Consider the following 25,554-nt stretch of genomic DNA (forward strand, 5'->3'; position numbering starts at 1 on the left):
TTGCCCACCCTCACTGCCGTGCTCCCTGCCCACCCCCAGGGGCCCTGCCTGTCTGTGCCCCCTCCCTGCCACTGTAGCAAGAGGGGACAGGGTGCTTGTTGGGAGCAGCAGGCCCTGTCATAATGGGGAGGAATGCAAGCCTCTTCCTGGCAGAGGTGCTGTGCTGCGGGGCTGGAAAAGCTGCAGGAGGCTGTGCATGACAGCACCAAGGTCTGAAGCAGGCCAGAGCCCTGCAAGCCCCCCAGAGCACTGCCGCACTCCGCAGCAGCTCTTCCAGCCCCACGGGGCAGCCCCTGCCAGGAAGCCATGATGGGCAGTAGCCTTGATGGTCACTCACCGCTCACCGCTCCAGCTTATGGATGGGGATGGGGCCTGGCCCTTGCTGCTCAGTCTGTACTTGGGACAAGGCCCCTCCTGGCAAGAGGAGACTTATTCAGCCACTGGCTTATTCAGCACAGGCCAGATGGCGGCTGCAGCCAGGTCAGGCAGACCCAGTTCAGGTCCCTGTCAGTGGGATAGAGAAGGAGGAATTAAACCTCTCTCTGGCCAGTTCAGCCCCATCACAGCTTCTCTGCAGCTGAGGGCGCACTCTAGCACCCCCCCAGCTCCTAGCCTGAGCAACTGCAGGCGTGTGCCCGCATTGCCTCAGTCCGGAGAGAATGTTTGTCCTGTTGCAAACCGGTTCAGCCCAGGCAGGTTAGAGTAACCTGCAAAGGTTGATTCAGTTCAGGTTCTGGCTTTTTGAATGTCTGTCCCTAGCCTTAGGGCAGAGGGAGGCATAAATGTAATCACTTAGGAGGGACAAGGGATGAATAAGGACCTCACCCCTCATGTTCCCTTCCTGCCTTCTCTCTCATTCTGTCTGTCCCATGTCTGCCTCTGGGTGGGGGGTTAGAAATAAAAAGACTCTCCCTTATTATATAATATGCCACTTTTAATTTTCACGTAAAGGGCCGCTAATCCATATCTCCTCCTGCCTTCCCATTTTAGGTGAAATTGCAGCTGGACAGCCCCTGGCTGTTTCAGCCCACAGGATTTGAAGGGAAATTGACCAGCGGGAATTAGGGGAGGCTCTGTTCCCCCAGGCACCACCTGGGTTTAGTAGAAATAACATTCACAAATTGTTAGAGAGAAGGTTCAGGCTGGACTTCAGGAGACATTACCTTACAGTTAGGGCTGCCAGGCTTTGGGGGTCTTCAAGAGGAGGCTGGACAGATATTTGGCTGGGTGATATGACCCTGGCACCCATTCCTGCCCTGGGCAGGGGGTTGGACCTGATGATCTGTTTAGGTCCCTTTCGATCCTAAGCACTATGATACTATGAAAGCTGAAAGCTTGTACCACTTCCTTCTCCTGTCACTCTTTTTTGTACTCACATGAGAAGAAGGAAGTACCAGGGGGAAGAGCAGAGCCAGGGACAGAAGGCAAAATCCTGGGGATACAGTTGAAGATAAGGAAGATGGAGGAAGAAGGAAAGGTCTCAGGAGAAGAGAAATCTTTGGAAGACAGATATTAAGAATTCAGCTGGATCCATAGCATACAAATTTAATCAGTGTTTGCAAAGTGCTTTGAACATGAAATATGCTTTGTAAGTGATATTTGTTATAAATAATAAATGACCCCCATGCCAGTGCCTTTTGCTCCATATTTGGATGAGCAGGGATTGCACTGCTATGGCGGAGTAGCTAGCAATCACATGTAGACCCTCATGATCGTTACATCACCATAGCGCACCATATGGCGATGTAGCATGTTGCTATGTCGCTATAGGGCAGCATGTAGATGCACCCACTGAGTTGCTGAACTGAAGCATCTCCTTTGTTCACAGCAGTGAAAACATGTGAAGCAAATAAGAAAAGAAAAATATAATGTGCACTTGGTAAAGGTAAGTGATGAAAATAATGCCTAGGGGTACAGATACAATGAGATTAGATTGAAAGTTAATGATTTTTCATTTCCAGAGCTGTTTTCTTTTCAGTATTGGTACAACAGTACTCGGTGTTTTTTAACAGGTTCCTCCTTCCAACCTGCAGAAGCAGGTTCAGGTAATTCCTAATGTTTCCTAGCAATAATTGTTCCACCTAATCTCTGAGCATGAAAGCCTAACACCCCTCTTAGAAAGTACCCCTCCTCACTTTGGGACTCGTTGAATTTCCCTGACTTCTGTCGGGATTGCCCCTTAAAGGATGAACTGTAGCTTTACATTCCTGCCTAAGTCAGGGGTTGTGTAGAAGAAGCATGGGAGGAAACTGATTCTAACTGGTCCCAGGTTTGCTTTCACTCCAGGGGACAGTAAGCTGCAGCAGCTTTTTGTTGGTACAGGCTACATTATTGTCTGTGCCAGTTCCACTGTTTAGGCTTGCACATTGCTCCACCTACTCCAATCTCTGTTCCTACATTCTCCACCCAGGGATATGTAACAAGAACTAACAACTTGCTCCTCCCACTACACATTTGTGCGCAGAGTGGCAATGTGGGTCACATGCAGGACTCCTTACCCTGTTTTTCCTTTGCATATGTAGGCAACAGGGCTCACACTGAGCTAAGGGTAAGACACCGCCAGTATAAGAATTCAGCCCTTACTGAACATGAGTTTTGTTTTTTATATTTGCCTGCAAATGGCAAAAAAACTACAATACCATCTTTTTATATAAAAGGATAAATAGAGCATTTTTATTAACACTTTTTGCAGCAACAAAAGTGACACAGTCCACATCTTTTCATTAAACAGAGCAAAAGCTATGGTCACATTTTACATCACTTTGAGGCACAAAGCAAAATATTTTCCCCTAAGGTCAAGGTCTGATTTGCCTTTAAAAAAAAGAAGAAACAATCCTCAAGTTGTATATTGCGGTAGCAGGGTCTCCAATCACTAGCACAATACAATGAACAGATCAAAAATCCAGACTGGATTGTTACATACAATGTAAATTATTTTATTTGAATTAGGAAATGGATCATTATTGTCATTTTAGAGCATTAAGAAGTGGCCTGGTGTTGCTAACCTCAGTTTGGTTTGGTTCAGTTTAATCCCAACAACCCCAAATATCTACAACAAGCTAAATGAAGGTAATATATAGACTTAAAAGTTTATGCATTTTAAAATGCATTGCACTTATTGCTTGGTACACTAATGTTGCAATTCTTGTTGAGTTATGCAAGGAATGGCAAGCACAATGCTTGATGGCTTCCTTAAACCCAACACTAGTTATTTGCCACTTTGGTTCATAGTAAGTTTTGTTACTCATATTCAGTGTCCATTATAATTCTATTTATCTGAAAGACAAATACATTTTTTTAATTAAGGGATTTGTAAAATAGTGACATTTTCTATAATTACAATATCTTTAATAAACATCTATTTATACAACTGTGGCACAATGTGTCATAAAATATGGAAACTCTCAAGGGAAGAAAGATGCTTAAATTATTCTCTGTTTCTTTCATTTACTTCAAAATATTTTGCAGAACAAATACATACATTGTATATAGGGCTACTTGCTCATAGTAAATTGCTCTTTGGATTTTGCATGGGGATGTATCTTTTTCCTAGGTTAAATGTTTCTCTTCTAAACAGATTTGCAACCAGTATAAAGTTGTCATTTTTTGTAAATAAAAGAATATCAATGTTTGTTTCCCGCCAAAGGTATTTTCCTGCCTGCTTGAAAAGTTAGATTTCAAGTTAGATTTCAAATTAGATACTATTTTATACTGGTTGGTAAATGTAAGGAAGAACATGACACAGAACAGAAGATTCTTCAGAAGATTCAGAAACCTCAGTAGATTCTGTAAAGAACAGAAATAAGAATTTGTGCCCAAACATTCAATATAAAACTCCTAAATAATTCCTTTATTTATCACAGAGTAGCCTGCAGCATATAATCACAATAAACATATAGTATGCCCTATTTTGTTCTTTTAGGGCCTGATTCAGTTCCCATTGATAGAAACTGGATCGATTCCCTATACGTGCCAAGGACTGAACCTTTATTTTTCAAGAAAGTCCTCGTCTTGGACCAAACACACAATTCCTACATCGTACTGAGTAAACTCGTATACTTAACACAATTATTTAGGATCTCTTTCAATACAGTGTAACAAATATATAAGTGCATTTTTTAATGATAAAGTAGTTTTGGCTTTCTAAACAGGATTCGATGTGCCCACTTGGTTGGTTAGTTGTGCTTTAATCCTTAGTTATGAGTTTTAGCTCATGTATACTGCAAGTATCTAATTGCCTCTATAGTTTTGACCAGTAAACCCTTAAAACTCTAATGTTTATAGAACGGATACACCTGAATGGAGGTGATGGCATGTCACAACTCATACAGATTGCACTTTAATGGAAACTTGTTTTTGTTTTTACAGTAAGACCTTCTTGATTGATATGTGTTTACATTTATACCACATTTTTGTGTGCAAACAATCACAATGAATTTAATCACAAACACTACAAAATATATCCAATATTTAGGTTTGTTATGAATAATCTTCTCCTTCCTTATAGCTGTATGAGTCTTGTACTTCCTGTTGTACAAATTCTTCTTTCTTCTCCCAACCATTAGGCCAGCCACCGTTGACCTGGGTCGTAGCACCATAAGACTTAGTGGTACCATAATTTACATAATTCTGTGTAATGTCCCCTGTCTCTTCATCAAGTTCATCTTCATGAATAAAACCACACTTCTCTTCACTTGTCTGTTCAGGGTCTGCCCAAGGTTGTTTCTCTCCTGAAGCAAATATACCATAGAATACAACACCTCCATAATGGACTAAAGCAGCAATAAGGAAGACATACTGCCACTCTTCCCGTGTCTGTAAAGAAGAGGATTGCTAAATTAGAACACAAGCACAATGTGGTTAGCTACAGGATCTGAATGCGGAATTGAGGTTGTAATTTTTCAAAGGATATCCAGGAGTTAAATCCCACTCCCAGGTCCCTAACTAATATAAAAGACCTGGAAAATGACTTTAGGGAAAGGTTTCTTTTGTTGTTTTTTTTCTTTCTTAATATCTGGAATTAAATTGCTCGGCCTGAGAACTGTATAGAAATCCTTATAATAGCTTACCTTGTTTTTTGTCATGGCTCCAACTATTATAGGACAAACCATCCCAGACAAGGTCCCAACTCCATTAGAAATTCCCATTAAGATGCTGGCATACCTTGGGGCAATGTCTAAATGGTTGACATTGAATCCTGCAACACAAATGTAAGCTTATGTCCATATCAGAAAATGCATTATTGCTTCAATGTTGAAATATGTACTACTGCTATAGTTTAATGGTAATATAGTGCCTAGTTTGGCCTGCTTCCATTGATAATACACAAAAGGGGATCTTGCCCTGAAATGTGTATAGGACAGAATAAGATTATAGATATGGGGATAGATTCTAGTTTTAAATTTGAATGGAAAACATAATATAGAATTATACCAATGATGTTTTCTGTTTAAAATTTGTTTGAAAATAATAAACACAATGGGAAAGAAAACAAGAGAAACAATTAAGCTTTGGGGAAAATTTCCTAAGTGTCATTCATGTCCCCCTCATGTTGGAAATGATAAATTGCATTACTTTCTGTTACACTTCATGTCACTTCTTCAAGTTCTCCATGGGTGTGTCTACACATGCAATTAATTCAAAGGAATAAACTCCAGCATATATTGTGCTAGAGTTTATTCCTCCCAGGTGCCACATTTACATTTGTGCCCAGGATCACAGCATGGTAAGCCAAATCAGAGCAGCCCCAACTGGCAGGGGATTCAGAGGCTCAACCGGGTAGCCTGGGGCTATTTCAGTCCGGCTCAGTGTGCTGCAGAGGGGCTGACTGGGGCACAAGTATGCTCCAGTGCAGGGTTAGCTGGCAGCGTGGGCTAGCTGGCACCTTTGTGCCCCAGCCAGCCACGTCAGCATCTACACATGTATTGCTGCACACTGAATAAAACTCTGCCACACGCTAATACTTGTATTTACAAGTACTAACCTGTGGCAGATTTTATTAGTTTGCTGCAGGCTAATAGGGTAAACATCTCATGTAGACATGTCCCATAGTTTTCCATTTGATCACATGGAACAGAAGGAGGTAACTTATTTTTCATGTGAATGTATAAGATAAAAGCAGTGGAAGGAGACTATATTTAAAAGCTGTTACACTTTTTTTCTAAGATGTTTACATTTGTTGAACTACAATTCCAACAGTAATATTGTACTCTATTTTATACTGTTAGAATTCAAATAATGCTAGGAAATTTTAAATTTTTTCTATTAAGTTACAAAGCACAAAATATCCCAGAATAATCATCTTAAATAGGTGAAAATAGAAACGGAATACATAATACTAAGGAATACAGAAAAGGGGCAAGGGCAGGTTGTAGGAGTAGAACAACTGTTAAAAAAATAAAAGCAGGTTATTTCCTTTAAGGGCACAATTTTCTACAGAAGGTGCATTTTTTAAAGGTTTTGATTACACATTTCTTCTTGATTAGGTATTTTTTGTTAGGAAATATTAAAATGAAATCAGTTTGTCTAAATGAGATAACTGAATTTGATATATCTTGATGAATAAGTGTGTTTGGAGGAGATATTAGACTAGGGACAGGTTGGATGCCTGACACAACACACCTGCCTGTTGCAGACCTTTTGTCAGCTTGCAATCATATTGGCAAGAAAACAAGGAAAATCCAGGTGAAATGGGATAAATACTGTTTATGAAAGGGGAAGTGTAAGATCTGAGCAATGAGATGTTAAAAGATTTTGAATTGCACTAAGAATTTAATATGGAGGAACCACGAAGCAATTAGGCATTAGCCTAAATGAATATGCAATAGTAAAGCAAGATAAAAACCTATTTTATTGTAACACCCACACGCACTTGGGTTGTGTATGGTAAAGTGTGTGCTTTTGCTTGTTGTATATTGTGTTTTGTGTGTGTGTGTTTACGTGGGCAAAATGGCCTCTATTGTTCTGGCCCTGTGCTCTGCACACAGAAAGCTGGGGCTTGTATCTAGGCAAAAATATGTAAAATCCTCTGGCCTCAACGGCCAAAGGAAGCAGAAGATTTTCTAGGCAGATTGAGCAAGAGAGAGGCTAGAGTGTGGCACTCTATAACTGGACAAGGCCTGGGTGATGTCACACCAGGTATATAAGAACAACTCAACTAGGGGTTGAGTTAGGCTGCTAAGAGCTGCACAGCTGAATTGGGAGCCAGAAAAACTGCTCCCCATGGAGGGGGGAGCAGGTCTCCCCACTCACCCTTCACTGGAGAGGCGAGTGAAAGCTATGTAAAGGGAAAGCCTCAGGTACAGGGAGGCTTCATAGACATTTCATAGATTTCATAGACATTTGGTCTGGAATGGACCCCGGAGGATCATCGAGTCCAGCCTCTTGCCCTAGGGGCAGGAGGTCAGCAGGGATTATAGGATTCCAGCAAGATAAGCATCCAAATGCGTCTTGAAGGTGTTGAAAGTGGGTACTTGAACAGCCTCCAGTGGCAGTCTATTCCAAAACTTGGGGGCTTGAACAGTGAAGAAGTTCTTTCTTATGTCCAGCCTGAATCGGTCGCGGTGGAGTTTGTGACTGTTGTATCTTGTCATCCCTTGGGGTGTTCTGGTGAACAGATGTTCCCTCAGATCCTGATGAGCACCCCTGATAAATTTATAGGTGGCAACCAAATCACCCCTGAGCCTGTGCTTTTCCAGGCTGAAGAGTCCCATGGCTCTCAGCCTCTTATCATAAGGGCTGATCATGCGCGTGGCTCTTCTCTGCACCCTCTCAAGATTCTCCACATCCTTTTTGAATTGTGGAGCCCAAAACTGGATGCAGTACTCCAGCTGCGGCCTCACCAAGGCTGAATACAATGGGAGAATGAGGTCCTGGGATTTGCTTGAGAAGCATCTATGAATGCAAGTCAGCATTTTGGTTGCTTTAGTAGCTGCAGCATCACACTGAAGGCTCATGTTCATGTTGTGGTCAATCATGACCCACAAGTCCCTTTCAATTGTAGTACTAACCAGCGTAGCACTGCCAAGCCTACAAGCATGCTGTAGGTTTTTCCTCCCAGGGTGGAGAACCTTGCATTTTTTGGAGTTGAACACCATCAGGTTCTCGTCTGCCCATTTCCTGAGCCTGTCAAGGTCTGCCTGGATCACCCTCCTGTCCTCAGGTATGGATGCTTTACCCAAAAGTTTGGTGTCATCAGCAAACTTGGCCAGTCCGCTTCTGACACCAATGTCCACATCATTGATGAAGATGTTAAATAGTATAGGCCCTAAGACAGAGCCTTGAGGGACTCCATTGTTCACAGCGCACCAAGATGATTAGCTCCTGTTGACCACAACCCTCTGGGTCCCCAGCCAGCAGATCATGGTGAGGTCGAGGCCTCAGTTAGCCAGTTTAGCCAAGAGGTGATCATGACAAATCAAGTCTGTCTCAGAGTTTGAGACCCCTATTTCCTCCCTTCCCCCCTTTTTTTGAGTGGAATAATACCATGGGGGTATTAATCCCTGGAGCAAGATGATCAGGAATTGAGTCCTGGCAGTTTTGCTGGCAGTTTTGGCCACGCAGACCTTGAGTGGAATAATACCATGGTCCTATGAATCCCTGAAGCAGACTGACCAGGAATGGGGTCCTGAAAGTTACTGGTCACATGGGCCTGGCAGGCACGGCTGGTGATCTCAGACTGGTGGGGCGGTGGAGTGTCCTATACAGAGGCGACCCAAGCAGGGTGCCTGGGGTGCTCGCCACAATTCTCCCCCTCCCCTCCTGCCAGGGTCAGCCCTGGTCCCATGGAAGCAGAGGCAGAGGAGGTTTTGCAACCAGCTGGGAGTGTGGGGGGTAGGATTTTTGGCCAGCTGGGCACTTCAGCTGCTCCACTGCTACACCAGTCTGAGTTCTGGCCCTCTCTGTTTTGTAATTGTATTGTCTCAGCATTGTGGTATAGCTGAGACTGGATGTCCGGGCTGTAGCTATAGGCCTGGGCCCTTTTTACTGTTTCACAGCTATTGCATTTCTGTCTAGCTGTGTGGCTGAACCCCAGCCATGTATTTGGTTGGCAGATTTGGGCCAAGGTGAAGCCTGGCATGGTTTGAGCCAGGATGAGACCTGGCACTCCTTTTATCCCTTTTTTAGTTTATGTCCCAACCAAGTGGTATGTTTTGACACTGATTATAGTTCAGGCCCAATCCAAGACAGACCCGACCCTCCCTTCGAGTTTTTTTGCAGTTTTCTGCCCAGCAGAGCTGAGATTGGGACTAGGGATTTTGGGATGCAGTACGATGATGAAAGCCACAGTTAACCCCTCAAAGTCACCATGTGGAAGTGGAGGCTGGCATTTCTTCAGGAGCAATAGAGCCACTTGCAATGCAGAAGGACCCATGCACTTGAACAGCTTCCTGTAGTGCAATAAACCCAAGGAACAGCTCATAGGACTCTCTGGTTTGGGTGCCCCTCTCCAGCCCATTGTTGAAGGGCACATATAGGGGTGAAGGCCCCCAGACTTACCTTTTGGGGACTGTCTGGGCATGGGTGAAGCCTCCCCAAGAGGCACCAAGAGGGTGCCACCTATAGATTTTGCTTTGTATGTGTTTTAAAATTATATTTAGTGTTTTCTTTTGGGTTTTTTATTTTCTGTAATAAATAAATACACTGCTTGTGAGGATGGGGTTTTGTTTATATGGGATGTCCCAGAAAATTTAGTGTTCTAAAATTTCAGGGGGGGGGGGCGCTGAGGTAACTGGTATAATTTATAAGCTAACCCGATATGTGAACCTGGCCCTTTTTGCTGCTGACTGGTACCCAGTAGAAGGGTTACAATGTTATTTATAATATGCAGAAGAAACAAATTCTAAACCTAAGAAGTTATATCTGGAAGAAATGTTTTAATATTTGTATTTCAGAAAAATAATACCTCCACCTAGTTCTGGTAAATATGGGGAAAAGCTGAAATATTTTAGTAAAAATAATATAATATACAAGGAGTGGCATTCACTTTATAGCAGAGCACTAAGGTGCCTGCTACTTGAAGAGCAGGAATGGCCACCAGGTGCCGGTTGCCAGGGCAACCAGGAGGAGCTAGGGGCCCACACCTGTTGAGTCAGCTGATCGGGAGGGACAGGGCTGACTTCTATAAAGCACAGGCTGGAGGCCGAGAGAGGGGTTCTCAGCTGGCAGCCAAGGAGAAGGTGGTCTGCCTGACTAAGCAAAGGGGAAAGGCCTGAACGTGAGCAGTCCATTATGCTGGTGAAGGATGGAGCACCCGTGGAGGGCGACTCAAAGGAGGTTAGCCAAGCGGTTTAGCTTTGTGTATATATCAGGGGCTTGTGTTATTGTTTTGTTGTTGTAAGACCGGAGCAAGGCTATAAGGGGATGGAGGAGGCCTCATATGGGAACCACGTTAGAGCGTGGACCCCAGCCCCAGGGAGGGGGCAGCACTGCTGAGAGACCCAGAGAAAGGGGCAGCAACCGTGAAGCCAAAAAGAGTGCAGCAGAGGGAGTGTGCCTCCCAGACTGCCCGAAAGGATAGTGCAGGGCGGGCATTGACCCAGAGTGTCCGTAAGGGCACAGCAGAGGGGGAGGTGTCATTCCCAAGCACCAAGGCAAAGGCGCAGTATTGGGAGAGGGCTGACCCCGAGTACCCCAAAAGGCAGAACAAGGTCATGGAGAACCTGAGCGCCAGTGAGGCTTGGGGTGAGCAAGAAGTCCCAGAAAGAGGGCAGTGAGAAGCCCCAGAGAGAAAGGGGCAGTGACCGTTTGAGCACTGTGAGGTGCAGTGTGAGACAGGACTCCAGAGAGCCCAAGTGAGATGAGACTGAAGGGACAGAGTGTCAACAGGACGTGGAGCAAGGCAGGGCTGTTGAGCACCCAAGTGCCAGGGAGACCGAGGCGGGTCCGGCACATAGCAGGAAAACCATAGCCAAGGGAACGAAGGGCAACCTCCCTACAATAAATACATAACACTGAAGACGTGGCGGGGGGCAAGATTCTGAGGGTGCTTAGAGAATGCTTGGCATGGTACAGAGGGCACCTTAGGGAAGATCACAGCGACCCATCCTGCTACACACTTATATTTTCTCTGCAAATGATAATAAGTTACACTAAATGAAATCCTGAACGTTGTACTCAATTATATCTCTCATATGAAAACCGAATATGAACCTCTGATTTTCTTTCTTTTCTTTCTTTATTCTTTTTTCTTAGAATATGAAATAACTAAGCATTAAAAACAAAAGTATTATCTTACCAGATATGGCAAATCCACTGAAGCCCACAGCAAGCACTAAGAATGAAATAGCCACTCCTTTACTGTGAGAATATCCCACTACCAGAAGAAGAGTTGCCTCCATGCCAAAACCTTATGGGATAATAAAAGGAAAATATGCATCAGATTTGACTACCAAGTGAAATTTGCAAGGTATCATAGTTGGAACTAATTTAGAAGAGGCGGTGGCAAAGCATTAATTCTTAGGGATATAATTCAGCAATGCTTACTCCAAAAAAAGGAAACACTCTTTCAGTGTAAATTAGCTTTTTAGTTGGCATTTACATAACAATTTATTGTGACTTTCTGTCCCTTTTAGGACCTGAACCAAAGTCTTGTGCCTAACTCTTATTGATTCAATGGGCTTCTATACACATGCAGGGAGGCTGCTTCAATGTGCTGTAATTACAGCTCACTGGAGCAGACCCAATCAATTGAATCTGCTGAAGCATGGTAATTACCATGCTCCAGCGGACTTCAGTATCACATGTATCAGCATTCTCCTCACTGAAAAATGGTGGTTCCCCCTGCCGCCCAGAACACATCTATAAATGTCCTTGGAGCTGCGCTAATTAAATTGCACCCCCTTCTCCACCTCCCAAAGCATGTCTATAAATGCCCCATCAGACTTAAGGCATCTAAGCTATTTGGGCATTTTGAAAATTGGGTTGGGCATGCATCTGTTTCACTAGCCTTTTTAAAATCCATGTCCTACCCTGTGAAGAACTTTCTCAGTGAGTGTTGGAACAAAGCATGTGCAGAAAGTCCCATTCTCTGCTTGAAGGCTTCCTTCAATAGTAATGACCTGTTTTTAATAGCTGAATGTTTATCATGCAAGCTAGAGGTGAAACGTAATTCTTCATATTTCATACAGACATGCGGTTTGTTTATATGCTGTACGCAATATCAATTCAAGGTGTTCTGAATACCTTTTAAAAAAGTAAAAAGACTTACCTCCACAGTTCATTATCTTTCTCACAGTAGTAGTTGAAAGAATTTGTCTGCTTCTTAAAAAGTCTGCAATTTGTCCCCCAATAGGCACAATAATTGTCATCACTAAATGTGGCACAGCAGATAAAATACCCACCTGAAATAATGATGAAAAATGGGAAATGTTAACACCATAATAAAATATTGATTTAACATTTCCTAAAGAATCAGGTAATCAGAAACCAATTAACTGATTTTCTGCAATTTCAAGGTAGGTACAAAAAGTAAACATCTTGTTTTACCTTATAATAACTGAAAATTTGCAATGTACCTGATTGTAACTTGTCTCTTTATTTTTTAATAATGGACAGGAACATTTAAGGTCCATTCATGGAACTCAACTTGAAGTTCCAGGATGCGGGCCAGTAGGTAAAGGAAGTCATGGCTTTCCAAAATTAAAAAATCATTAAGAAGCACAAGGGGTCTGGACCTGCATTGCTTGCACAGTTGGAGTCGTATTGAGGCCAGTAGGCCTTTCATTGTGGAAGGAATGTAGGATTATGCACAGAATACTGCATGTTTAGAAGCCATATGGAAACTATACAATAATGACATCTTTATACTCAAATCAGTGGCATGTTTTTGTCTCCAGGCTCCACTGGGTTTGCAAAAAACTTCAAATATGTCCTCTTCTATTAAACTTGGAGCTGTTTATCTTTTTATTTGCTGTTCTAATATGCACCATAGGTTCAGACCAAATTTTGGTTCTAAAAATGCTAAGTCTCCAGAGGTAGGGAGACAGAAGTATGGAATCCTGGCTCTGAACCAACATTTCACAGCTGTTCAGTTTCTCTTTATAACAGTCTACAGTCAGAACACAATTTGCACTTGGAGAAAGTTCAGGCTGAAGAATCCAGCCATGGATATTGCTGTTTAGGCCTATCTGAGTTTCAGATGACAGAACTATTTTTTATGTTCTATTTAATATAAAACAGAATAAAATATTCTGTGGCTACCTGCTTGTCACTATACTGTACTCCAAACTTCCTGCTCCAATAGCTCAGACCTCCATCACTTGTACTAATGGAACATCCTTCTTCGCTGTTAGAAAGATAGGACCTAAGGGTGCATGTAGATGAAACAGGGGCCCTAAATTGAAGCAGTAGGTTTTAAAAAACACTATTTCAATTTAGGGCCGATTAAACCCCTGTGTCGTGCACACACCCTGCTGACTTACCTGCCTTTCCGGCAGGGAGGTGAGGGCAAGCTGCCAGCGGGTGGAGTGGTCCCTGGGCTGTGGAGGGGCAGAGGGCTGGTGCTTCCCTCAGTGGCGGCGGTGCCCCTCACAGGTGGCACCCACCCACAGGCACCCAGCCCTGGGTGGGCACTGCAGCTGCAGGGGGAAGCACCAGGCCCCCATGGAGCTCAAGCAGGCAGAAGGCTTTGGGGGAAGGAGGGGGGAAAGATCAGGCTTGCTGCTTTTCTTGGGTGGAGCCTGCTTTCCCAGGCTTCTGCCAGGCTGCCTACAGGGCATCCTACAGAGCTGCATGGAGCCTAGTGCTTTGCTTTGCAGCTGTAGGGGCCTCAAACTAAAACTCCTCAAAGGAGTTCAAGTTTGCAGCACCCCAAGTCATATAAGGCGCATTATGCCACCAAATTCCCTACAGCAGCTGGAATTAATGCACAATATGCCGCCAAGGCATGCAAACACTAACACCACTAAAGCAGTGCAAAAAGCATTTAGCCTGCTTTAAAGTGTCATGCACACATGCCTCTTGGTTTGTCTACACATGGCCTAAGACACACAATTGAGAAAATACAACTCCATCTTGCAAATCTGAGGATGACACCAAATTGAGTGGAGTTTCAGACACTCTGGAGAGCAGGGCTATGATCCAGAATGACCTAGATAGACTGGAGACATGGCCTGCAATAAATCAAATGAGATTCAGCAAGGACAAATGCCTGCACTCAAGGACAGAATAATTTCATGCACAAGAAGAGATTGGGAAATAACTGGCTGCACTGCTGTATGGATTGTATAGATGCTGTATGTATCAAGTAAGATGTGGACAGACTGGAAAGAGTCCAGGGGAGAGCAATAAAAATAACTGGAGTCTGAGAAGCATGACATATGAAGAAGAGCTGAAAGAACTAGGGTTATTTAGTCTGGAGAAGTGAAGACTGAGAAGAGACTTGGTAACAATCTTCATATACCAGAAGGACATTTATAGAGAGGATGAAGATGGGTTTTCTCTGTGGCTACAGGAGACAGGAGTAGGAGCAATGGCCACAAACTGCAGCAGAAGAAATTTAGGTAGGAAATTGGGAAGAACTCTGATCATGTGAGTGATTAGGCATTGGAGCAGGCTACCTAGAGAAGTTGTGGAATCAATCTCCATCCCTGGAAGCTTGGCCAAACAGACATGTAGTCAGGAATGATACTGTCTTGAGCAGGAGACTGGGCTAAATAAACATCATGCATTCCCTTCCAGCCCTATTTTCCTGTGATCCATATTCACAGTAAGGGCATGATCCAAAGCCCATTAATGTCCACAGGAAGATTTTGAATTTCACTCATCTTTGGATCAGTCCTACATATCAAAATGAGTCACTGACCCAACAAGAAGTAGTTCATAGCTCCTTTGCCCTCTGGGAGAGTGGAAGGTGTAATTCATGCCCAGGAGATGTATCTTATAATATGCTAATTGCACCTTTTTTAAAGAGAATGCAGCTTTCTGCCTTTTATAATCCCAGCCCACTTGCAGTCTAATGCAAGGAGCTTGGTGAAGTGGTTCTAGTCCATTCCCCAGTTTCCCTAAAACCTTGGTGGCAATACAAACACATGAGGTTACATGAAAAACTGCAAATGAAACTGGCTCTTCTGCAGCCTATACGATATCATGTTGCATACACCAACCCTACATATCGGCATGAATACCTATTTGCAGTGTGCATCCCTACCCAACCCCCCCAGATTTTAATAGTATGCTAAAGTATGCTACCTGAACATTTTAGACTAATCAGAAGGGTACATACCTTTTCCAGTTTTCTTTACTTTCATACTGGTTCATAAAGGGAAATAAGTTTAGAGAAGTCTAAATATACTGGAAAAGTGCTTTTTCAAGGAAAGAGCTACATGTGACTCAATGATTACTGATGCTCAGCAATATGGAATTGCATATACCTTGCTTATTTCAAACCCAAACACCTCTTCAAAGTAAGCAGGCTGACTAATAAGCAGCAAATAAAAAGTCCAGCTCCTGCAAAAGTTTGCAACAATAATTGCATAGACGGGCATAGATGTAAAAAATTTTCTCCACGGAGTCTTGAATTTCTGCAAGACAGAAAGAAACATTGCTTAACAAATTCCTCCAGGAAGGGTGGCAGATAATGGGTGCTATCACATCTTGTCCAAAAAATATAAATGTATAGTTTGAAATAAACTTGACATACTTGAGTAGTCCTTGTAAATTTAATCGTCAGAAGGGAAAAGCATATGCACCAGTGTTTGGAGGATCAAGAATTAGTTTGGAAATGTAAGTAACTAGACAAATGTCCACAAAGTCAATAAAAAGCTCATATTCTCAATATTATAATTAATTTCCATTATTTGTGTCCAAGCACTGTTGACACAGTCACATACAGCCTAAGCAAGTATAATTGAAAACATTTATAATAAAGTAATATCAGATAACAAGCCTATCATTTCCATCATAAGCCTTGAGACTATATTTAAACCCATGATTCATTCAAAAATAGATATCTATTTAAACCCATGATTCATTCAAAAATAGATATCTATTTTTTATGGCAACTCTTTTCCCAATTCCATGACAGGGGGCTCATGCTGTCTGAAACAGGACCGATTAATGTGAGTGACTTAGCTCAATTAAGAATTCTACATTATTGAGTGAAAACTCAAACTTTTATGCCTATCAGACACATTTAGATGTTCATTTTAGAAGCCTCTCCTCTTCCCAATAAACCCTTGTCTGGGTGGGTAAATAACATCTATATTCTTCTACAGACAAATAGTCTTGGAATTGTACTGAATAACACTGAGCCAAAATTTCCCCATATATCTAAAACAATACATAAATTTAATCACTGAAGATTCCAGCAAAGAGACAGACATTCAGGCAATGAGACTTTTTCTAACTTCTCCTTTTTTAAGAGTCATAAAGCATTCTTTAGGCCCAGAAACCTACCTATCTTCAATACAAAACTACAAACCATTACTAGAATGTGATTCACTCTAATGAGATATTCAGTCGTCATGAGCAGATTGTTTTGAACCTCATATTCAAGCAGCATATGTTCTTGTTCGAAGAATGAGATAGATTCATTTAAGCATTATTTGTGGTCTTGTTTGTTTTTGAAGAAGTAAGGGGAAAATGGATTTCTCCATTAATGGAAAATTTTAAATACTGTGCCAATGAAGAAAAAACAGTTTGGCTTTTCTCTAACAACTCACAGCCTGTCTGATACCCCCTTGGGGTGTATTAGTTGCACAAAGAATAAGGGTCAAAATCAAATAGAAGTCTCCTGGTTTACTGTACTGTCCACAGATTAATTTTATCCAAATTTATATCATCATATACCATGTTCTGTTGTAATTTCATTTTAAGTGACAAAAGGTGCAATTTTGGTATTTACTTTTAGCAAACAATTATAAATTACATTATTGTGTGTATATACATATATAAATAATGTTTACTGTTAGTTGTATTGTATTGCTAAAGTGAAAGCTGTATAATAAACTGCTACTATTAAGCTGCTTCTGAATTCTCATTCTGGTATTCTGGAGTTTCTTTATAGAAACTCTCAGCTCAAGCACCATTTTCTTCTTTTTTAAAACAAACTTTTAGCCAAGGTATTGTTGCATTTTTAAGTGAATTTAGTCTTGCAAAAAGAAAACAGATTGGTAACATTGCATCCCTGTAGAGTCCCAGAGACTTCGTTGTGGCTCCACACGTTTCACCCCGTCTGTGCAGCTCTATTGAGGGATCTGGCCCTGGATTCAAGGAGATTTCCTGGGTATAGCTGAAAGTAGGATTAGATTCATAGCACCTCAAATACTGGCATGCCTGCAAAAATGGAAGTGCTGCAGTATGTGTAGTGCCTTATGCACCTATTCATTAGCGAGAGTTAAGGGTTAACTGAGACTTAATTGGTTAGAAGGGCTTCCTGAATGCCATGGGAAGTATGTCATATTGCTCATTTCAAAACCAATTAAACCAATAATATACACTAATCACTTCCAAAAATAATTTTGTATCTGGCTTCAAATTATGAAAGTACCAAGGAATTAAACAGGAAAACTCCAACTCAAATCCAAGTAAAATATATTGACTTCTTTTAGGCATTTTTTGCCCAGGGTTTAGAATCTGTTTAAAAGGTCAATCTGGAGCAATTTTTTCCTCTTATCAAGGGTGGGGTTTTCAAAAACCATCCAGGTCATTAAGGAGCACAAGTCCCAATACATGTCAAACCAACATCAGAGTGTAAACAAGCTGTCCAGAAAAAATGCAATCAGCAGTAAACTCTTTTAAACTCTCCTTATTCCACATCTGAGCAGGTGTAAAGTTTTCCACAGTGGATCAAAGCTTTTAATTATGGGGGATATGGCTATTGCTTGTCTGTGCTGAATTAAGAACTAATTGTCTGACCCAATTAAGAAACAATATAAAGAGAGATCTTTGGGAGTAAGGCATGAAGGCTGCCAGTGAAGAATGGGTTGTAAAGTTGTGAGACAGATAAAAGCCAAAGCAGTTCAACTTTTCTTTAATTAGCTGAGGTTAAGTTATTTTCTTTAGAACTTTGATTATTAAGAAGGTGAAAAATATAGTCATATAGCATGACTGGATTACTGAATATTTGGAAGGACCTCCAGTTTTGTATAGACTGCATGGAGTATTCTGAGAGGTCCACTTGTATAGGACAATTTCAGATTATGTAGGGTTTAAAATATATACTTCCTGGAAGATTAAGCATTATACTAGAATTGTTAGCTTTAAATATAAGAGTACATCTTACTATAGTACTCTGGCCATTATATTAATGGAATTTAGAGCAAATTCTGATTTGAGCTTATCTGGCATCTCATGATCTATCATAATTAACAATTATTCTATCTATTCTTCCTCACCAAATGATGGAGGGATAGAATAGGCAGGACACTGAATATTACTACATGCAGTAAACCAAGAAATATTATGAAGAGCTTGAGGAATTATATTTGGCACATCTGGAGTAGATTATGAAGTATGAATGAACGAAATAGGAGAAATGCCCACTCTATAACATGTTCCTTCCTTCCCTGCAATATTAGGAAAGCTGCATAGAAGGAACACTACTTGAGAGCTGATCTATGGAAATTACCCTTGGGGTGCAGTGCCTGTAGGAATATCCATTTCACTTGCAGAATAAGCCATATTCAAATATCCTCGTTTAAAAAAATATAGAAGATCTAAGTCAATTGACGCTTGATGCTTATCTATCATAATCTTCCTGTTGCACTATAATCAAAAGACAAATTTAATCATATCTAAATTAGTCTACTTGGGCCTAGAATAATTAATCTTTATATATTTGCTCATAAGAGGCACTGCATTTTGAGTAGATACATGGGTCTGGTGCAAAAGTGACCAAAGAATGAGAAACCAGAAAAGGAAAGGTTAAGATTAATGACATCTGCCAGCTTTCTGGAACAGCCAGCTTCCACTGCATCCAACATTGTCCTTTTTATGCCAAGAGTAATTGCACCAGAGGGTGGTAGCATCATGCCCTCTTATGCTTTGCAACAGCGTGAGCCATACACATATTCCATCAGAAGCAGCGTGTTATTCCAGAAATCTGAATTGTGCAGCCCAAGTGCATGTCTGTCTTTAGTGAAGTTGACCATATTCACTATTTATCATCCCGCCTCTTAACCCAAAACCTGTGATGCCAATACATGTAAGGGTAGAATTGCAGTAACATTCTTACTTCCATTGCACCTAAGAGGTTGGCACTCTCCCCGATGCTTTCTTCTATGTATCTCCGTTCTTCTTCAGTGATTGTGGGGTGCTTTGCAGGACTCTCATATGACACCAAAAGCCAGAACATGTACCAGACCATCCCAAAGCTCCCTTTTTTTTTGAAAAGGTAAAGGAAAGAAAGGCTTGGAAAGAAAGCAGAAAACAAGTACCAAACACAGAGCACATTTAAAATGGCATTTGGGGTTGCTGTCTCATTAGCTACGCTCACAAAAAAAGCCAAGTCTGCAAACTATTGTATGTTCAAGAGATTTCCAGGATTGCATCGAGAGTAAAGTTACCATTTCATTTACAGAATGCCTTCATTGTCAGAAAGGAAGAACCCCTAGGAATCCGACAGATTCAGTGTTTTGTTCTCTGCTAATTATATATGGCAATTCACTCTAACCTATGCTTATGGCACAAGACAAAATGAAACAAAAACCTTCACCTGGATGATATTAAGATTACAACACTATTTTCAATGCAGGAGCACAAAAAATTCTGTGGCAGTTTATTTTGAGGGTGAAATAGGTTTAATAAATGTCTTGTCTAAGTAACTGTTCATAGGTGAATTTTTTGGTGTAATTCCATGAGAAATAAACAGTGTTAATTAATGCAGTGTGAGTATTCTGCATTACATCTGTGTTTATTAGGGTTAACTCTACTATACCATCAACAGAATCATTCATCCCAGCTAAAAGTCTTTTCTGAATAGAGATCCAATCAAACCCAGGGGACTAGACCTGGGATAGCAATATTTTTGCTTATATATACTATGTTTATGTATATTATATTGTTGCTGCTTTCCCATTTTATTTGTCCTTTCTTCTGACTTCCATTAGGGAAACTTAAGGATACCTGTTGTTTGCTTCATGGCAGTTCTCAATCGTTGTAACTGGTTCAGGTTTTGTCTGATATGTAATTTCCCTCTAATTCACACTAGCTTCATGCCAGCATAATTAACTTGTTATCACCAGATTTTCTACTGGTGTAAGTCATTAAACACAATGATTCATCAATAGGGCAATGACATTTGTACTAGCCTATCTAGCCCACATTTTTTTCTTTGTAGGTCTTTTGAATTGACATTGATATAAACACAAGGAATGGTACAACATGAACTGTCATTCAACAGACTCCCCAAGCAGTTCATGACACTGCAGTGGTCCTAAGAGTAATTAAAGTTTCTCTGTCAAATAATCTACATTCTTCTTGTTGAAGACTGTTGCTTCTTGCTTTGCCCTTCCTTTCCCTTCCTTTTTAACCACTGTTTCTATAGTTTTATATCCTTAGCTTTGTTACTCTATGCCTCCTTTATTTCCAGCATGCATTAACAAGACAGCTTTCTTAAAGGTGTAAAATAAATTCAGATAATATTGGAGGGAGGTGAACAAGAATATCATACCATACACATAAAACACAGAAGGCCACCCAGTATATTGTACAAGAATCCCAGCTAAAGGCATTGCAATGACAGCTCCTGCATAGGAACCTACAAAACAACAAAGATTTGAATGAAAATAGAAATACATTTAATACTGAAATATTTGGTTATTTCATGCAAAAAGAGGAAGAAAATAAGGGGAAAAGTGCTTACCACAGAAGGAAGTGGTTGCTAGCCTACTTCTTTCTAAAGGAGGGGCCCATTTGCTCCATATCCCGTGGCAGGCAGGGTAAGTGACACCCTGTAAAGTGGGCATTCACCAGTTAATACATGCTGCTAGTCAGTGCATAGATTTATATATTTATTTCTGTTTAGAACTATCATAAAAATGATGATAGCGATGATAATACTGAGCATTTCTTGTAACAAGTTTGGCCCCAATCCCATGTTCCATAGAAAAAACTGAAAGATTTGGACAAAGCTTGAAGACTGATCCAAGTTCCACCTATTTAGTACATCATATGTGCATTAATAACTATTTAAACCTCACATGAAGTAGGTGATAAGCATAACCATTCCTTAAAGATGGGAGGAAAACAAGGCATAGAGGTCAAGTGACATGTCAGTGGCCAAGAAAGCACACAGGCATTCCTTCCTGCAGGAGAAACTCTCCCACAAGAGACATCTTCCTTACTGAAAAAGGAAGATCTTTCTCCTTCATGAAGTTGATGGATGCCTGCTTACTTGTGGTTTCTATCAGGAGAACAGTGATTCTCTTGGTAGAAAGGTAAGATTTCTACAAGTAAAACAAGAGTCAGGATTAAAACCCTACCATGAGCTCATTGTCAGACCATATTTGAGTCACCTGGAACTTCAGCTACTTTTTAAAACTTCATTTAATGCCATAATAAAAACATTTAAAAATCAAGTAATTTTCCTTGTTCCAAAATTAAAAAATGAAAACTAACCCCTATTGCAAAAGGAATTTTCTCTCCGCTTTTTGCTGTAATGAGTTCTTTAAGCACCCAAGGCAAAGGAAAACTGAACAATGTTGATTTACTTTTAAAATATAACAATATTCCAAAACTATATCCATCTTTTTATATAAAAGTGGTAAAAGGCATAACAAAATTTCAACCCAAATTATTCAGATGTTATGAACTATCTTGTTACCCCATAAAGACAGAAAATATAAAATTCACTAACTTTTTTACAAAATTATCACTTACTGCCCAATTACACACTGAAAAAAAAAATCTGAATTTTGCATTTTCTATGGGAACAGCTGAATTTTATTCTTTTAATATGGAATTTGATCTTGTGAACAAAATTTTAAAATCCAAAACTTTGTAAATTGAATGTGTATATCTCAGAACTTGAATTTACCATACATTTTGCAAAATTCTTATTCTGAGACTTATAATCAATTGCAGCTATCCTACATGCTCCTATTCAGATGCTTCTTATCCATAATTTCCTCCAAAATGGAAAAGAGAGATCTTAAAATGACAGGTCTAAAGACATTTGGATTTTTTTTTTTTAACTTTGTATCCCTCTCACTCTCTTCCCTTCACCTTTGTGTAAAGATAGCCATTGCACTGCCTGATTTGCATGTAATGTCTGCACCAATATTTGAGAGTTTTACTGCAACAAGTTATGAATGCAAAAATTGTGCATCTTTCTTTTGGGCACTGATTTTCTTAGGAGTGGTAATTTTGGAGAAGAAGCCTGAAAATATCAATGAAGCAAAAGAAAAAAATTACAATACAGTCTTAAACAGGTTCCCATTTTAGTCGGGTATGAAACTCCTATTGACATCAATGGGAACACGGTCAGGGGCTATAATAAAACCAAACTAGATTTTAAAGAAAGTGCCCATTCTGTGGTGCTGAATGAGAAATTAAGCGTGAAAATGTCCAAAATGCTTTCACACTCTACGGTTTAAGTGGGATTGAGAGGTTCATATCCCAGCTTTCCATTGACCTCTGAATAGTATGGAATTTTTTCCATCATATAACTGGAAGACCCACACCTGAAACCACAACCTGGTAGTTGGAGATTCAGTTCATCATTATTTTTAAGATACAGCTCCTTTGATGGAATCACTTTTGGTTACCCACTCTAAAATCTGCATTTCATGAGCATTTCTAGTCACATGTCCTTGTTGTTCCATATTTTTTCCATACCTCTACGAGGCCCTGCAAGATCCTAACAAAGATGACACACCCAAAATGCACCTTCGCTGCAGATGGTATTAGCATATTGAGGGTGGAGGTCAGCAATATAGCAGCACCAAATACCCTGTAAAGGGGAGGTGGGGGGGGGTGGATAGCAGAGAAAACAATGACAGTGTTGGTTAAAATTACATTTTCACAAGTGTAAACACACATACATCAACTATTCAAATAATCTGGGAGAGTTCTCCTAGGTTTGTTCTGGTAGGGAAAATTACCATCTATGGCAGTAACCAGAACTGAATCTTCAGAGAAAGAAAGGGGCAACTGTTACTATTGTGAAGCCAGATGAGGCTTCATCCTGTTCTTTAGTGGTTTTGTATTGGCTAGCATAAGCCCTACAAAAGGAAATTTAATATACCTCCCAATATTTTTATCAGTAATTATGATGAATCAATTTAAGTAGAGATTTGGTGCCTCTTTCAATACTACTCTGTTCTTGGCTTTAGTGACTAGGCCTGGAGCTTTCTGTGGCATTGTATTTCATGGACCAAGTAAATGTAGTGTGAAAAGTGTTTCCATTAATCAGGTTTTTTTTCTAATTTCTCAGCTTTTAATTTTACTGAATGCCAATTCCCTTGTTCCTATAAAAACTATAGGATTCCTCATAGCTGTATAGCAACTGCTACAGCACTGTTCAGAAAGCATTCAAATTTTAATTAGTTAAATGTCTGGAGTAAGCTATATTGATCCCAAGATAGTTCAGTTTCTATACCCACTATGTAATGCAAAAATCTAGAACCCTTGGATCAGTGATGATACCTTTTTATTAGAACAACTAAGAAATTGTAAAAGAATTATTATATTTTTCTGCAAGTTTTTGGACTCATCATCTGGCTGTGGGAAAATTAAAGATGGTAAAAAGTCACCACAGGCAGAAAATAAAGTTCATTTTTGCACAGACAAAGCTGAAGTTGGAAGTCTGTTCCTCTGGGTCCATGCAAGGGTCTTTGTGAGTTGTTCTCAGATGTGCAGATGAGGCAGGATCCCTTCCCTGGTGGTGTTGGATGGCAGAAAGGCAGGGGAGGTGTAGAAATCTTTCTTGTTGTTCAGCAATGAAGTTTAAACCCCAAATACCCACTATGTGGCACTTATAATATAGCACAATTATCATGTTGTTGATGTTAGTCATTTAAAATTTAAATTTTATTTTGGTGTGTATCTTGGAGATGTCTCTTGGTACATTTTGGGGTTAAGATTGCCACCTAGAGTTTAAAACCATGTGAGTGTTTTTAGAAAATACTTTCTAATTGAGATGACATAAAAGTGTTATGTTATGTTATGTTATGTTATACAAAATATTTAAACCTCTATCTTATTTTAACAGGATCTAATGCAAAAAGAGACATCCAGCTGCCCTGCTACGGAAGGGTAAGAAGGGCTGTATGAAATTCAACTATTAGTCTTGGGTACTTATTTTAATTCACTGGACTTGGATCAGACCCATAACAAAGACAAGACTCCTCCAGTAGAATATGAATAGGTCTTACCTGACTCTCTTGTATTTGGGTATCCACAAAGAAATCTTTGTAACTTCGTGTCTAATGTTGCCTACCTGTCACCTTGAGTTTGCAAGTAAATTTATGTAGAGAACGTTTCCTTCAAAAATGGCTTATTTTCTACTTCCTAAGCCAAATGTTATTACAAAATACTTCTGACAGATTCTTCTCACAGTACAGAATACAGGGGAACTCATCTCAAATAGGAGGGCAATATGAGAGACAGGAAGAGTTCAAGCCCTCATGAGAGGTATAGCTCAAAGTTTTCAAGCTTTCAAATTCTGGGCTTTGGGTCATAGGAAAGAATGCCTGCTCCCTATTTGCTTTCCAATGAGAGCAAATCACATAGTATTGAACTTTTTATCATCTTGGGATCTATCTTGAAACACTGGAGCAGTGCAAAGACAATGAAGCTAGAAGCCAAGATGGGACTGATAATATAGGAAAACATTTCATGCTAAAATAAATTATGGAGACATATCACCATTTGACATCATGATGTACCATGTAGAATTGACTGATAGAAGCCTTCAGCATTTCCCAGAAGCTGAAATTTGGCTCTCATGCAAAATCTGGTAAAAAAACAGACTTCATCCTGTAGTTCTCTATGTTAAGGAAAGCTACATGTCCCTGCAAGCTGATATCAGCAACCAGGGTGGACGACTGGAGACCCTCTGGGTTAAAATCCTTGGGGAACACAGCACAGGGGACACAACAGTGGGAGTCTACTACAGACGTCCCACCCAAAGTCCTGAGCTTGACCAGGAGTTCGCCCGGGAACAGGCTGAGGCCGCATGCTGCAGTACCATGGTTGTCATGGGTGACTTCAATTACCCGGACATCTTCTGGGAAGATCACTCAGCAAAATTCGAGCGGTCGCAAAGCTTCCTCTCGTGTGTGGATGACCTCTACCTAACTCAAGAAGTCTATGGAACGACAAGAGGCAAAGCACTGCTCGACCTGGTACTGGCTATAGGGGATGACCTAATCGGTGACCTAGTGATCGATGGGAAGCTGGGTGACAGCGACCACGAGCTGATCACCTTCACCATCCACCATAAAGCTGGCAAGTCAGTCAGCAACACAGAAGTCCTTGACTTCAGAAAAGCCAACTTTGATAAGCTCAGGAGGCATGTCAGTCAGGCCCTAAGGGACCATGACCCCAGGGAGAGGGGAGTGGTTGCTCCTCAAGGGAGCAATCCTCAATGCACAAGCTAAGTCTATTCCATCT

General features: G+C 40.7%; 1 protein-coding gene across 1 annotated transcript in view; it reads right to left on the reverse strand.

Moving 5' to 3' along the window:
* Positions 1 to 2,649: 2,649 nt before the first annotated feature.
* The window catches only part of SLC17A6 (solute carrier family 17 member 6), a 58,280-nt gene continuing 35,375 nt past the window's right edge, over positions 2,650 to 25,554 (reverse strand). Inside the window, exons 4-12 of the mRNA XM_019552329.1 lie at positions 22,777 to 22,891; positions 20,804 to 20,891; positions 20,612 to 20,698; positions 19,175 to 19,317; positions 15,372 to 15,521; positions 12,209 to 12,341; positions 11,237 to 11,347; positions 5,070 to 5,197; positions 2,650 to 4,815 (exon numbers count right to left, since the gene is read on the reverse strand). Coding sequence (XP_019407874.1) covers positions 4,480 to 4,815; positions 5,070 to 5,197; positions 11,237 to 11,347; positions 12,209 to 12,341; positions 15,372 to 15,521; positions 19,175 to 19,317; positions 20,612 to 20,698; positions 20,804 to 20,891; positions 22,777 to 22,891 — 1,291 coding nt within the window. The 3' untranslated portion in view covers positions 2,650 to 4,479. The remainder of the gene's footprint in view (positions 4,816 to 5,069; positions 5,198 to 11,236; positions 11,348 to 12,208; positions 12,342 to 15,371; positions 15,522 to 19,174; positions 19,318 to 20,611; positions 20,699 to 20,803; positions 20,892 to 22,776; positions 22,892 to 25,554) is intronic.

The sequence above is a fragment of the Crocodylus porosus genome, unplaced genomic scaffold (genome assembly GCF_001723895.1).
Source record: "Crocodylus porosus isolate Cpor-Errol unplaced genomic scaffold, CroPor_comp1, whole genome shotgun sequence".
Taxonomy (NCBI): domain Eukaryota; kingdom Metazoa; phylum Chordata; order Crocodylia; family Crocodylidae; genus Crocodylus; species Crocodylus porosus.